The 16,610-nt window shown below is 37.7% G+C and overlaps 1 protein-coding gene across 3 annotated transcripts in view; it reads left to right on the forward strand.

Moving 5' to 3' along the window:
* The window catches only part of MTREX (Mtr4 exosome RNA helicase), a 139,230-nt gene that overhangs the window by 28,449 nt on the left and 94,171 nt on the right, over positions 1-16,610 (forward strand). For all 3 annotated transcript variants that reach the window (XM_022597483.3, XM_089908855.1, XM_089908854.1), the window contains 2 exons: positions 12,248-12,422; positions 13,531-13,621. In XM_022597483.3, the coding sequence (XP_022453191.1) occupies positions 12,248-12,422; positions 13,531-13,621 (266 nt within the window). The remainder of the gene's footprint in view (positions 1-12,247; positions 12,423-13,530; positions 13,622-16,610) is intronic.

Here is a 16,610-nt window from a genome sequence, read left to right on the forward strand (position 1 = left end):
CTGTGCCGATAGCCACGGCTCACGCCTGTCTCTGAATCTAGTTTAGGCGGTGCCTTGAATCCCCTTTCCTTGCACACCACAAAACAGTGGCAAGAAGAAGTCTCTTGCCTCTTCGGCAGTTCCAGACTTTTTCCCGGACTCCCTCCCGGCTAGCTGTGGCGCACTAGCCCCCTTCAGGCTGTGTTCACACAGCCAACCCCAGTCCTCTCCCTGGGATCTGACCTCTGATGCCAGAGCCTCAGCTCCCAGCCCCCGTCCACCCCAGCGGGTGAGGAGAGAAGCCTCTCAGGCTGGTGAGTGCTGGTCAGCACTGATCCTCTTCAGTAATCTCTCCGCTGCCCTCTGCACCCATTGCTGCACTCTCCTCTGTGGCTCCAAACCTCCCCCCATCCACCCCCCATCTCTGCCAGTGAAGGGGCCTCCTAGTGTGAGGAAACTTTTCCTCCTTCACAGCTCCCTCCCACTAGTGCAGGTCCTGTCCCTGTTTTTTGTTTTGTTTTGTTTTGTTTTTTGCGGTACGCGGGCCTCTCACTGTTGTGGCCTCTCCTGTTGCAGAGCACAGGCGCCGGATGCGCAGGCTCAGCAGCCACGGCTCACGGACCCAGCCGCTCCTCAGCATGTGGGATCCTCCCAGACCAGGGCATGAACCCGTGTCCCCTGCATCGGCAGGCGGACTCTCAACCAGTGCGCCACCAGGGAAGCCCCCTATTCTTTTGTCTCTGTTTTTTCTTTTGCCCTACCCAGGTCCGTGGGGAGTTTCTTGCCTTTTGGGAGGTCTGAGGTCTCCTGCCAGTGTTCAGTAGGTTCCTGTAGGAGTTGTTCCACATGTAGATGTATTTCTGATGTATTTGTGGGGAGGAAGGTGTTCTTCACGTCTTACTCTTCTGCCATCTTGAATGTCCCTTTCTATTAACATCTTGAGCTTTTTTCTGGGGTATAATTTCTTGGAAAAAAATGTAATCCTTTCAGGGCTTGTGTTTATGATGATTTTAGGCAGGGCTAGAGTAGCATACAATCTACGGCTAATTTTCTCCACTATTTAATATATTTCTTGGTATTCTAGCCAGTATCTTGTGAATTATGAATTTTTCCACCATGACCAATGGGAACCTGAACAACTCCCAGCCCTGTGAAGATCTGGCTATTTTTGGCTCTGCTTCATTTGGTTGGTTTCCCCCTGGCTTTGAGTTGTTTCCTAACACTTATTCACTGATTATTACTTACTTGAAAACACAGGAGTGCTCAGCAGATGTTCAGAGCTTTCCCTCTGTCCAGCTCTCTCCTCTCTGGTTATTTTCCACTGCAGTGCAGCTGCCATGGCCTCCCCAGGCTCCCACCTCTGTCTGCTTAACTTAGGGAAACCTCCAGATTCCATATCCTGGAACTGTGACTTGGAAACTCTGTGGACAGTAATCTGGAATTACCTCATTTGCTTCCACTTTCTCAAGGATTACTGTGCTTTTATTCAGTGTCTGAAATCATTGTTTCATATATTTTGTCATGTTTTGTAGTTGTTTCAGGTGGATAGGTAAAGCCAGTCCTTGTTAGTCTGTGCTGGAAGTAAGTATTTTCTACATTATTTTTAATGTGTGTTCTCTATTACTACAGTAGTTATCTAATTTTGTAAATAAATACACATATATTGCCTGTGTTTTAAATTTTTTGATAGGTATCTTTTCTTCTAAACTGTATTTAAAGACCACAATTCTGGAGTCTTGCTACTCAAAGTATGGTCCTGCACCGGATACATGAGTATCACCTACAGACTTATTAGGCAGAATCTCAGGACCCACCCCAAAACTACTGAATCATAATCTGCATTTAACAAGATCACCAGCTGATTCATATGTCCATTAAAGTTTGAGAGGAACTGGGCCATTCTGAAAGTGGATTGTGCTCTTTCACGTGGATGGGATTTTGCAATCTGTTGTAGATAGGCTTTTGTGGGTTAACTTTTTTCCTTCATATGTGCTGCTGTCACTACTCTCTAGTTTGCGAACAACTTCACCATGGCAAAAAGAAACCATGTACACATTAATCAGTCATTCCGCATTTCCTTAGACCCAGTTCCTTTCAGCCCGCAGTCTGCTTTCTGTATGACTTTACCTTTTCTGGGCATTTCATATAAATAGAATCATACAGTATGTGACCTTTTGTTTCTGTTTTATTTTACTAAGCATAATGATTTTAAGGTTCATCTGTGTTGTAGTATACATCCAGGTTGAATTGTATTTTATGACTGATTAATATTTTATGGCTGATTAATTGTGTAGCATTAATATACCACATTTTGTTTATCCATTCATCAATTTATGGGATATATGAGTATTCACAGTTCTTTGGCTATTATGAATGATGCTGTTGGAAACATTTATGTACAAGTTTTTGTTTGAACACATGGTTTTACTTCTCTTCAGTATATACCTAGGAATGGAATTACTGGGTCATGTTTAATTCCATGTTTAACTTTTTGAGGAACCAGCAAACTGTTTTCCACAGCAGCTGCATCATTTTATTTTCCCACCGTCATTTTATGAGGGCTTCAATTTCTCCATATCCTTGCCAACACTTGTTACTACCTTTTTTTAAAAATTGATTATACAGTAAATTTATTTTATGATTGCTTTAAGTAAAAACTTTTTAATGTGAATTTTCAACATAATACAAGTTAGAATAATGTAAAACATTTTTAAAGGTGAACTAATTAGGTTTCTGAAAAGAATTCCAGAAAGATAAAAAGCACAATGATGTTACTTATTTCTAGACAAGATTAAGGTTCTGTGGGTATTAGTATAATCCTATATTATGTACATTGTTTATAGATTCTGATCATGTGAAGTTTATTATTTTAAAATTATTTTTTTTCCAGTTTTATTGAGATAGAGTTGACATATAGCATAGTGTAAGTTTAAGGTTTGCAGCATAATGATTTGACTTACATGCATCATAAAATATCATAAGTTTGGTGAACATCCATCATTTCATATAGATACAGAGTTAAAGAAATAGAAAAATTTTTTTTCGTGTGATGAGAAAGAACTCTTAGGATTTACTCTTTTTAACAACTTTTTAATGTAATCTTCAGCAGTGTTAATTATATTTATTGTATTGTACATTACATCCCTATTACTTATAACTGGAAGTTTCTACCTTTTGACCATCTTCATCCCAACCCCTACCCCCACCCCAACTTGTGGTAACTGTAGATCTGATCTCTTTTTCTCTAAGTTTATTTTGAAGTGTAATTGACCTGTAACACTATGTTAGTTCCTATTACACAGCATAGTGATTTGATAATTCGATACATTTCAAAATGGTCACCACAATAAGTCTGGTTACAATATGTCACCATAAAAAGATATTACGTAGTTATTAGACTATATTCCCCATACTGTATGTTTCATTTCCATGACTCATTTATTTTGCAACTGGAAGTTTTTACCTCTTAATCTCCCTTACCTATTTCTTTCCTCCCCTCACCACCCTCCCCTCTGGTGACTACCTGTTGGTTTTCTGTTTCTATAACTGTTTCTATTTTGTTGTGTTTGTTCATTTGTTTTGTTTTTTAGATTCCACATGCAAGTGAAATCATACAGTATTTGTCTTTCTCTGTCTGACTTATTTCATTTAGCACAATACCCTCTAGGTCCATCTATGTTGTTGCAAATGGCAAGATTTCATTTTTTATGGTTTAGTAATATTCCATTGGATATCCATATACCACATCTTCTTTATCCATTCATTTATTGATGGGCACTTGGGCACAAGGGTTCCCTTTTGTCCTCATCCTCAGCAGCACTTGTTTCTTGCCTCTTTGATGATAGCCATTCTGTCAGGTGTGAGGTGATATCTCATTGTGGTTTTGATTTTCACTTCCTTAATGACTGATGATATTGAACTTTTTTTAATGTGCTCTTTGGCCTTTTTATGTCTTTGGAGATATGTCTGCTTAAGTCTTTTTTTACTTGTTCATTGGGTTGTCTTGTTGAATTGTGATAGTTGTTTTGTATTCTGATACTAGTTCCTTGTCAGATGTATGATTTTCAAAATTTTTCTCTCATTCTATAGGTCATCTTTTCACTTTCTTGAGTGTTCTTTCAGGTACAGGTGTCTTTAATTTGACAAAGTGCAGTTCATCTGTTTTCTTTTGTTGCTTGTGTCATTTATAAGAAACCGTTGCCTAATCAAGGTCACAAAGATTTACACCTATATTTTCTTTTAAGAGTTTTGTAATTTTAGCTATTATATTAGTTCTTTGATCCATTTTGAGGGCTTTTTATTTTTGTAGGTCCAACTTCATTGTTTTGCATATGGGTATCCAGTTGTCTCAGAATTTGTTGAAAGACTATTTTTTCCCCTCAGTCTTAGCATCTTTTCGAAAATCAATTTGAGTTTGCAGGTTAACTATTAAATAATTCATAATATATTTTACTTCTTCATTATGGAGAAATTACAGCTTTCCTATTGAGCAGCTGAATTAGGTATTCTGTTTTTTGTTTTTTTTTTTTTGGCAGTGTTGGGTCTTCGTTTCTGTGCGAGGGCTTTCTCTAGTTGTGGCGAGCGGGGGTCACTCTTCATTGCGGTGCGCGGGCCTCTCACTATCGTGGCCTCTCTTGTTGCGGAGCACAGGCTCCAGAACGTGCAGGCTCAGTAGTTGTGGCTCACGGGCCTAGTTGCTCCACGGCATGTGGGATCTTCCCAGACCAGGGTTCGAACCCATGTCCCCTGCATTGGCAGGCAGATTCTCAACCACTGCACCACCAGGGAAGCCCTGAATTAGGTATTCTTAACAGTGACCACCTAAAGAGTAAAGAAGATCATAGAGGAAGGAAACTTAAAAATGGCTCCAGTCTCCCTATTCATCATTGCCTTTACCTTGGCATAATGGTGGATATATTTCATGAGTTCTGGAATATCGTCCTTTGGGATAGTCAGGGCCTATCTAGTTATTGTATATTAGTCTTTCCAGGCCTTGGCTTAGGTGTAACTCAAAATTTTTCTCTTTGCAGGGGAGTTAGACAAGTGAAGCTTTGGATCTTAGATTTTCATTCTAATGGCATCAGCCAATTGCAGATTAGTCTTGATCTGTTTCCGAGATTCAGACACATTATGGTCAGGTACTGCCTTAGTTCTATCCAGTGGAGTAGGACTAGTTCTTTTATTGGTCCACTTTTCAGAAGGTGCTGAAGTCAGAAGTTAGTTTCCTCCTAAGGCACAAATATAGAAGAGGTTTGACTAATTTTAGTTTAGTTATTTTATCTCACTTAGAAAAGTGTACAGTAGTTTGGTGCATTATCCATTTAAAGGCAACATATATAGTCATTAAGATTCTGGGCATTAGTGTAACTTTGCTTTCATTTTTCCTACAAAAGCAGACTGATTTTCAGTATGGGAAATTTTCATGTATATGCTGAAACCTGCTCTCATACTCTGGGTTAGGAGAACATAAAGAGATGTTTAAGAAATTCACCAGGTTTATAGACACTTTTGAAAACCTGGTGAGGACTGCTGTGGAAACCAGTCTGGTACTTATATTCAGAAAGTTAAATGTAGAATTACTATATGACTCAGCAATTCCACTCCTAGGTATATTACTCCAAAGAATTGAAAACAGATACACAGATACTTATACATGAATGTTCATAGCAGCACTATTCACAGTAGTGAAAAGGTAGAAACAACCCAGAAGTCCATCAGTTGATGAATAGATAAATAAATCTGGTTTATCTGTACAATGAAATATTACCCAGCTGTAACAGCAGTGAAGTACTGATACATGCTACAGTGTGGGTGAACCTCAGAAACATGCTGAGTAAAAGAAGCCAGACTCAGTAGGTGTGATTCCATTTGTGTGAAATATCCCGTATGACTTCATTTATGTGAAATATCTTAGGTAAATTCCTAGAGACAGAAAGATTGGTGGAGGCCAGGGGATGTTGAGAGGAGGGGAGCAAAAAGTAACTGCCTAATGGGTATGGGGTTTTGGGAAGGATGAGAATTATGTTTCAGAATCAGGTAGAGGTGGTGGTTGCACAACATAGTGAATGTACTAAATGCCACTGAATTGTACACTTTAAAATGGTTAATTTTATGTTGCATGAATTTTACCTCAATAAAAAAATGTGATGAGGTATATATTTGTATGTACATACCATATTTTATAATTTCAGGGAGTGGTTCATGGATCTCAGATAAAGATTTCCCCTAGGGATTCAAGGACTTAAGGTAAACTCCAGCTTTAGCTGGTAACTGTAGCAAGTGTAATATTTTATTTCTAAATCTGGTGCTAAGGTTAACATTTTGGTACCAGATTATCTATGTAATTGAGTAGTTTTCTGGCCCTGGTTTTTTTTTATTTTATGCAAAGCTTTTTTTGAAAGCTTTATTAGTACATAATTTAAATATTATTAAATTCACCCATTTAAAGTATACAGTTCAGTGAGTTTTAATAAATTTGTACAGTTGTGCAACCCTCTCCAGTTTTACACTTCCATACATACGGTTTTGTTACGTGTGTTTGCTTTCAACCTACTCCCACCTCCAACCCTAGGCAAACACTCATCAGCTTTGTCTAAATAGTTTTGCCTTTTCTAGAAGTTTCATGTAAATGAAATCATGTAATGTGGAGTCTTTTGTGGTTTTTTTTTTTCCCCTGTTTAGAATAACATTTTTGAGGTTCATTCATGTTGTATATATCACTAGTTCATTTCTTTTTATTTATAAGTAGTATTACATTTTTTGGATACCTGACATTTTATTTACCTATTCAGTTGATAGACATTTGAGTTGTTTTGTGTTTTTGACCATTGTGAGTAGTTATGATATAAACATTCATGTACAAGTCTGTGTGTGGACATGTTTTTATTTCTCTTGGGTAGTACCTGTAATTGCTGGGTTTTATGGCAAATATATATTTAACTGTTCAGTAAATTGCCAGACTGTTTTCCAAAGTGGCTGTACCATTTTGTGTTCCTACCGATAATGGATGAGGGTGCCAGTTTCTCTATGTCCTTACCACCTCTTGTCATTATCTTTTTTTGATTATACCTATTTTAGTGGGTATATAGTAATGTCTCATAGTGGTTTTGAATTTCTGCGATGACTAAAAATGTTAAGTATCAATTTCCTGTGCTTATCTTATATATCTATTTCAGTCTTTTGCTGATTTTTACAATTGAGATGTTGGTCTTACTGCATCATAAATAATTCTTTAAACTATCTTAATGGTATCTTTTGTAGAACAAAAGATTTTAATTTTGATGTTCAGCTCAGTTTTTTCTTTTATGGATTGATTGATTATGCTTTTGATGTCAATACGTAAGACATTTTGGCCTATCCCAATATCACAAATATTCTCATATATATATATATATTTTTTGAGGAAGTTTCTATTCTTAGTTGGGAATAAATGAAAAAAATTTAAAAACACCTATTTGAATGGCTATTATCAAAAAGACGAGAGATAACAAGTGTTGGCAAGGATATGAAGAACAGGGAACCTTTGTGCACTGTTGTGGGAATGTAAATTGGTACAGTCACTATGGAAAGCAGTGTGGAGGTTTCTCAAAAAATTAGAAATAAGAGTATAATCCAACAGTCCCACTTCTGGATATATATCTAAAGGAAATGATATTAGTATCTCAAAGAGATATCTGCATTCCTATTATTCACAATACCCAAGACAAGGAAACAACTTATGTCCATCAACAGATGAGTGGATAAAGAAAATGTGATATCTGTCTGTCTATATCCATATACACACACACTGTCGATCACAATGGAAAATTATTTAGCCATCAGAAAAAGGAAATCCTGCTATTTGTGACAGCATGAATGGACCTTGAGAGCATTATAAGTCAAATAAGTCAGAGAAAGACAAAGACCGTGTGATCTCACTTTCACGTGGAATCTAAAAAAGCTGAACGCGTTGAAACGGAGTTGAATGATGGTTGCCAGGGGCTGGGGTGGACGGGGTGGAGGAAGTAGGAAGATATTGATAAAAGGAAACAAACTTCCAGTTACAAAATGAGTAAGTTTTGGGAATCTAATTTAGAGCATGGTTATTATCTTTAAAAATACTGTATTATACACTTGAAAGTTGCTAAGAGAGTAGATCTTAAATGTTTTTACCAGAAAAAAACCAAAGGTAATTAGGTGATGGAGACGTTAATTAACCTTATTATGGTAATCATTTCACAATATATATGGGTAACAAATCTTACAGTATATAGTTTAAACTTACACAATGGTACATGTCAATTATATCTCAATAAAGCTGGGAAAAATAAGTGTATTGAGGATTAAAAAAGAAGCATTGTATTTTATCAAATCTTTTTTCCATCTATAGAGGCAAGGATATGGTATTTGCTTTTTACTCTGTTAATGTGGTATATTACATCCGTTTTTTGTTAAACCATCCTTATATTTCTGAAATAAACCTGGTTGTTTATGGCAGATGATCATCTTATATGATGTTGCCAGTTTCAGTCTGCACATATTTTGTTCTGGAATATCTTTGAATCTTATCTTCATGAGGGATTTTGGTGTGTAATTTTCTTTTCTTACAAGGTCATTGTCTAGGTTTGATACCATGTTAATACTGACCTGATAATATAAGTTGGGAAGCGTTCCCTCCTGGTCTGTCTTCTGAAAGGATTTGTGTAGTTTTGGTATTTTCTCTTTAAATGTTTGACAGAATTTACTAATGAAGCCATCTAAACCACCTAGGCTTTTCTTCATGGGAAGATTTTTTAATTCCTAACTCAGTTTGCTTTCTTCTTGAGTCAGTTTTGGTAATCTGTGTCTATCAAGGAATTACTTAAAGTGGAATTAGATTGATTTTACATTATTCTTCCTGTCTAATGTGTTTAAAACTATAATTTTCTCTCTTAGTACTGCTTTACATGCATCCCATAAATTTTGGTAGTTACATTTTATTTTTAATTCAATTCATTTTTTAGTTTCTCTTGGTTTCCTCTTATGTTTACTTTTCAAGCATTTGGTGATTTTCCATACACCTTTCTGTTTTGGTTTCTAATTTAATTTCTTTGTGGCTGGAGAAGATACTTTATGATTTTAATAATTTGATTTAATGATTGATGTGGTTGATTTTGTTGTTTTTCAGTAATGTGTCTCATGTCTTAACAGGCTTCTATTTAACAAACATTTTTAGTATAGTATTTTAATTCCTCTGTTGATTTTTTTTTTTAGCTTTGAGTTATGTTTTTAGTGATTACTCAAGGGCTTACAGTATACATTTTTAACTAAATCACAGCCACAATTTCTGTAAAATATTGTTATCTTGCTCTAATATTTCTTCCTCCTTTTTTTCTGCTATTTTTGTCACATATATTTCAACTATATGTTATAAATCCAGTGTAATGCAATGTTAAAATAATATTTTTGCTTTAAACAGTTTTATGTTTTTAAAAATATTAATTGAATAAAAGAGAAGCACAAACCCTATACAGTCTTGTATTTACCCACATATTTATCATTTTTAGAACTCTATTCTTTTCTCTGTATTCGAGTTAAAGAATTTTTTAAGAATATTTCTTCTGGGGTTGATGTGTTAGCAGTAAATTTACTCAGTTTTTATTTGTAAATGTCTTTATTTTGCTTTTATTTTTGAAAGGATAATGTCACTGAATATGTAATTCTTGGTTGACAGTTTTTTTTCTTTCAACATTGGATACTCATTTGGCTGACATTGTTTCATTCTACTGCATTATTTCCCATCAGAAGTAAGCCTTAATTATGATGGTATTCTCTTGTATGTTTTGAGTTGTTTTTCTCTTGCTGCTTTGAACACTTTCAGCAGTTTGACTCTGAAACCTTCTAGGTGTGTTTCTAGGTGTGATTCCAAAGTTTTTCCTGCTTGGGTTCATTGTGCTTGTGGTATCTATAATGTTTTTTAAAACAAATCTAGGAAGTTTTTTTATTGTTAATTTTTCAGATATTTATCTTGCGTCTTTCTCAGTTTGGAACTTATGTTTGGACACTTGAGGTTGTCGCATAGATCTTTGAGTGTCTGTTTATTTTTCTTCTATTTCTCTCTTTAGATTTGATCATTTCTGTTGATCTATCTTCATATTTAGATACTTTCTTCTGCCATCTCAGATCTGCTCTTGAGCCACCTAGTGGATTTTTCATTTCAATTTTTGTACTTTTCATCTGTAGAGTTTTCATTTGGTTATGTTGTTATAGTTTCAGGTGTCAGTTGAGATTTCCTATTTGTTGAATCATTGTCCTATTTCCTTTAATTCTGAGAACATGGTTTCCTTACATTTTTTGGACATGTTTGTTATAGCTTTTTTGTTTTTGCGGTACGCGAGCCTCTCACTGTTGTGGCCTCTCCCGTTGCGGAGCACAGGCTCCGGACGCGCAGGCTCAGCGGCCATGGCCCACGGGCCCAGCCGCTCCGCGGCATGTGGGATCTTCCCAGACCGGGGCACGAACCCGTGTCCCCTGCATCGGCAGGTGGACTCTCAACCACTGCGCCACCAGGGAAGCCCTGTTACAGCTTTTTTGAAGTCTTTGTCTGCTAAGTCCAACATCTGGGCCCACTCATTTTCTTGTGACTGCTTCTTTTTCTTAAGTATTGATCACTTTCCTGTTTCTTTTTATATCTTCTAATTTTTTGTAGCATCTGTATATTCTTTTCTCTTTCATGTATGTCTCTTACTATTCATATTTGATCATGTTTGGACAACTTTTAATTTTTTAATTGTTTATTTCACTGGGGGCGTGGTTGGGATAAATTTTTTTGTAAGTAATTATTTTTATTTATTTATTTTTGGCTGCGTTGGGTCTTTGTTGCTGCACGTGCGGGCCTTCTCCAGTTGCGGCGAGTGGGGGTTACTCCTCATTGAGGTGTGCAGGCTTCTCACTGTGTTGGCTTCTCTTGTTGCAGAGCATGGGCTCTAGGCGCATGGGCTTTAGCAGCTGTGGCACATGGCTCAGCAGCTGTGGCTCATGGGCTCCAGAGCATAGGCTCAGCAGCTGTGGCACACAGGCCTAGCCACTCCGCAGCCTCTGGGATCCTCCCGGGCCAGGGATAGAACCTGTATCCCCTGCAATGGCAGGCAGATTCCCAACCACTGTGCCACCAGGGAAATCCCATATTTTTATTTCCCCAAATAGATTATAAGCCTGTTGTGGATAGGAACTGTATCTTAAGTAAGGAGGATCTACCATGCTGCTAAGTTTAGTCCTGATTTCATGATCTATTTTTACTTAACTCTGCTGAATTTTCTTCAAAAAGGAAAAACTATGTTGCATTCTATTCATCTCTGCAGAAGAACTATTTGAACCTGCCTTAATTTCCATTCAAGGACAGACTTGATGGGACTTCCCTGGTGGTCCAGTGGTAAAGAATCCACCTTACAATGCAGGGGACGTGGGTTCGATCCCAGGTCAGGGAACTAAGATCCCACATGCCACAGGGCAACTGAGCCTGCATGCCACAACTACCAAGTTTATGCACCTCAACTAGAGCCTGTGTGCCGCAAACTACAGGGCCTGTGCACTCTGGAACCCATGTGCCCTGGAGCCTCCACGCCACAACTAGAGAAGGGAAAATCCACACACCATAACTAGAGAGAAGTCCACACACCTCAGTGAAGATCCCGCTTGCTGCAACTAAGACCCAACACGGCCAAAAATAAAATTAAAAATTTAAATAATAAATAAGTCTTTAAAAAAGAAAAGATTTGCCGACCAAAAAAAGGTCAGAGCTGTTTATTTAAACTAACAAAGGACAGACTTGATAACTAATACATGTGGGGAGAGAATACATATGCATTAACTTATTTGTGAAACTCAAACTCATTTTCCAGTGTTTCCTAAGTATTTATACTCTGTGTATGTATAAATTGACAGGCAGAGGCTCTGTAAACTTTTGGAGGCCCATCTAGAGAAACAAATGTGTTTTACTTCCAAGAAATAGGGTAATAACCATTAGTAATCCATTGGTATTAGTAATTAAGTTACATTAACTCCAAGAGACCAGAGTTTAAAACGTTCTTATTCATTTAGACCACTATTCTTCACATTTATTATCGTTATTACTATTATTATAGTTTGTTGAAAGTAAATAGAATAAGACATTAATATTCTGCAAAGTCTATTTAAGATATGTAATTAGGGAAAGTTTGGACACTATATACGAATAGAATTTTTTAAATCACATACTTCTAAAGACATGGTTTTGTAAATTCTTTATTCTTACTTGTTTTCACATTTTTAGATATGCCATTGCATTGGCCTTAAGGGAAAAACAGCGTGTAATATTTACTAGCCCAATTAAGGCCCTGAGTAACCAGAAATACCGTGAAATGTATGAAGAATTTCAAGATGTTGGTCTGATGACTGGAGATGTTACTATTAATCCTACAGCATCTTGTCTTGTTATGACCACAGAGGTAATTTATATGGTGTCTCAATTTAATTAAATTAATTTTCCTTTTAATTAATGTGGTTATTCAGTTAAAACAGCTAATGTTTTATTACTTGCTCTGTATCAATAAAAATGTAACATTTTACTGTCTGAGTAGATTTACTTGAAAGGGATAGAGTTCATCTTAAAACAAGTTCTAGTAATTGAATTTAGTTGTAAATTACCAATATTTCTGTTATTTGTCATAATATAGATGCAGTTTTTTCTTCACAAAATATTTTTAAAGGTGTATTATCAGTGACTTGAAAATAATTTGATGGTTTTGTATAATTTCAAGGATTTCAGTACATAGTTTCAAATATGTAGTGGCTCCTTGTTCTGTGTGATTTTTTTTCTTCTGTATCTGAGTGTTGATACAAATAGATAACTAACTTTTTAAAACGCCCAGTTATGTTTAGCTTCTTTCCATAATCACAGTTAAGTTTTGCATATCTTTGTAACATCTTACATTTTGGACACTATTAGCTGTCTTTACTAAGTACTTTTGTACATGCTTGAATTATATCATTGAATTCTACAAAGACATGATACACTAGAGAGCGTAAATTAGCTTCTGGCTTTTAGAGTTACCCAAAAGCATTGCTCACTTTTCATCTTGGTGCCTAAAGTAAGTTTATTTTCCATTCTCAAAACTTTCTTCCATCCGTGGAAGATGTCTTTAACTCAGAAATCAGAATAACGGTTGTTAGAAAGTATTCATACTGGTAAGATGAGGTAGAAAAAATGGATAACAGTATAAGATCCATTGTGTTAGATAGAAGATAACTTCAAGTTATTCTCGTATTCTAGCAAGTGTAGGTCTTGGGTTAAGTGCTGTACATGCAAGGAAGTGGCTTCTTATTCAGGATATATGGATATGGAGATGATAATTGTTTCCATGGATTATATCTGATTACTTACTTGAGAAGTCATTTATTTTGGATTTAGGGAAGGAATATTATGTATTTAAGAGATATGTATCTCCCTAAAATTATTTTAATCTTTCCATTAAAAAAGAATATCCAAAATTTCTTGTTAAATAGAAGAGCTTTTGGTATGTCAGAATCCTGCTAAATCTTCTCCTTTTTCTTTAGATTTTGAGAAGTATGCTGTACAGAGGTTCTGAAGTTATGCGAGAAGTTGCTTGGGTCATATTTGATGAAATTCATTACATGAGAGATTCAGGTATATTCTGTAGTGTTGTTGAGATGTGAGCATGTATTTTATTTAAGAATGGCATTAGGTAGGGCGGAGTCAAGATGGCGTACTAGGAGGACGCGGAATTCGCATCTCCTCACAACTAGGGCATCTACCAGGTACCAGTGGGGGACCATGGACACCTAAGGGACAGGAGGAAACCCCAGTGACCGTGTAGGATGTGGGGCGTGGGGGGAGTGAAGTGGGAGGAGAAGTGGAGGCAGGACAGGACTGGCATCCCTGAGGGGCGGCTTGGGGAGGGGAAGGGATCCCACGCCCACTGCGGGAAATTGGGGAACCATTGGGACGGCAGAGGATCAAAAGGGATCATGGCCAGGTTTCCCCTGCCCAGCTGGACCCCCAGGAACCTGTTGAGATCCTGGGCCTGATCCTCTGCCCACCTAGTCTCCCTCCAGCCACGTGGGTCCTGAGGGAGTGGGAGGGAGGAAAGGGGGAGCAAAAGTAAAGCCCGGACCTCTGGGACGGCACCCCTGAGGGGTGGCTGGGGGAGAGAAGGAGTTCCTGCACCCAGCAGGACCCACCCACGATTAGGGGTCCAGTGGCAATGGGGGAGACCCCAGGGGAGACGGTGGGGGAGGGGCGCGAAAGAATAGAAGGGAACGGGGCCAATGCTTTCCCTGTCCACTTAGGCACCAGGAAGCATTTTGGGCTCCCGGACCTGATACTCTGCCCTTGGAGCCTCCCATCTACAGCACAGAGCCCAAGCCCCGCCACTATAACCCCAGCCAGGGCCCTACTTCTGCAGTCGGAGAACCCCTCCAACGAGCTGGGCCTAAATCCCACCCACACACCCTCAGTCAGGGCCCTACCTCCTAACTCCTGAACCCCACACTCCAGAGGCCCTCCTTTCGACATGCTACCCCTCCCCTTCGGCACAGGCCCCACCCCACCCTAAACGCTGCCACTACCTAAGTTCCACCCCCTACCTAAACTGCGCCCGCATAGCCAAGGCTTTTTTTTTTTTCTTTTCCTTTTTCCTCTTTTAGATTGGGGTTCTGTTTTACGTTGTTAATTCATTGCTGTTGATTCTTTTCTATTTTTATTTTTCCTAATAAATCTTTTATTTTTCTAATTTCATTTTATTCTTTATACTTTGTTAGTGATCTCTCCTTTTGACTTGTTGTCCACCCCCCCCTTTTTTTCCTTCTGCTGTGGTTTTATTTCACCTTGTTGCAGTTGTTTCAATTATAGTTTTATTTTTCCTAATATACCTTTATCTTTCTGATTTTATTTCCTTTTTTATTCTTGATATTGTACTGTGCCTTTTTCCTTTTTTTTTTTTAACTGCACCATGAAGCTTGCAGGATCTTGGTTCCCAGGCCAGAAGTTGGGCCCGAGCTCTTGTGGTGGGAGCTCCAAGTCCAAACCACTGGACTAACAGAATCTCAGACCACAGGGAATATCAATCTGAGTGAGGCCTCCCGGAGGTGCTTATCACAGCATTAGGAACCAGCTCTATCTAACTGCCTGCAAACTCCAGTGATGGACATCTCAGGCCAAACAACCAATAAGACAGGAATGCAGCAGCACCCATCCAAAAAACAAAAAAGAAATGGCGAAAGAATATGTAACAGACAAAGGAGTAGGGTAAAAACCTACAAGACCAAATAAATGAAGATAACATAAGCAACCTACCTGAAAAGGAATTCAGAATAATGATAGTAAAGGTGATCCAAAATCTCGGAAACGAATGGAGAAAATAAAAGAAACAACAAGGACCGAGAAGAACGAAACAGCAGATAAGCAGTGATGAACAACACAATTACTGAAATTAAAAATACTCTAGAAGGAATCAATAACAGAATACTTGAAGTAGAAGAACAGATAAGTAAGCTGGAAGATAAAATGGTGGAAATAACTGCCAGGGAGCAGAATAAACAAAAAGGAATGAAAAGACTTGAGGACAGTTGCAGAGACCTCTGGGACAACATTAAATGCAGCAACATTCGAATTATAGGGTTCCCAGAAGAAGAGATAAGGAAAGGAACTGAGGAAATATTTGAAGAGATTATAGTCAAAAACTTCTCTAACATGGGAAAGGAAATAGTCAAGTCCAGGAAGGACAGAGACTACCATCGGGATAAACCCAAAGAGACACACTGAGACACATATTAAACAAACTATCAAAAATTAAATACAAAGTAAAAATATTAAAAGCAGCAAGGGAAAAATAACATAAAAGGGAATCCCCATAAGGTTAACAGCTGATTTTTCAGCAGAAACTCGGCAAGCCAGAAGGGAGTGGCAGGACATATTTAAAGTGATGAAAGGGAAAAACCTACAGCCAAGATTACCCTACCCAGTAAGGATCTCATTCAGATTCAATGGAGAAATTAAAACCTTTACAGATAGGCAAAAGTTAAGAGAATTCAGGACCACCAAACCAGCTTTACAACAAATGCTAAAGGAGATTTTCTAGGCAGGAAACACAAGAGAAGGAAAAGACCTATAAAAACAAACCCAAAGCAATTAAGAAAATGGTAATAGGAACATACATATTGATAATTACCTTAAATGTAAATGGTTTAAATGCTCCAACCAAAAGACATCAATTGGCTGAATGGATACCAAAACAATACCCATATATATGCTGTCTACAAGAGACCCACTTCACACCTAGGGACACGTACAGACTGAAAGTGAGGGGATGGAAAAAGATATTCCATGCAAATGGAAATCAAAAGAAAGCTGAAGTAGCAATTCTCATATCAGACAAAATAGACTTTAAAATAAAGACTATTACAAGAGACAAAGAAGGACACTACATAATGATCAAGGGATCAATCCAAGAAGAAGATATAACAGTGTAAATATTTATGCACCCAACATAGGAGCACCTCAATACATAAGGCAAATACTAACAGCCATAAAAGGGGAAATCGACAGTAACACAATCATAGTAGGGGACTTTAACGCACCACTTTCACCACTGGACAGATCATCCAAAATGAAAATA

The sequence above is a fragment of the Delphinapterus leucas genome, chromosome 3, assembly GCF_059928025.1.
Source record: "Delphinapterus leucas isolate spDelLeu-1000000601 "Yukka" chromosome 3, BTC_Dleu_Yukka2, whole genome shotgun sequence".
NCBI lineage: Eukaryota > Metazoa > Chordata > Mammalia > Artiodactyla > Monodontidae > Delphinapterus > Delphinapterus leucas.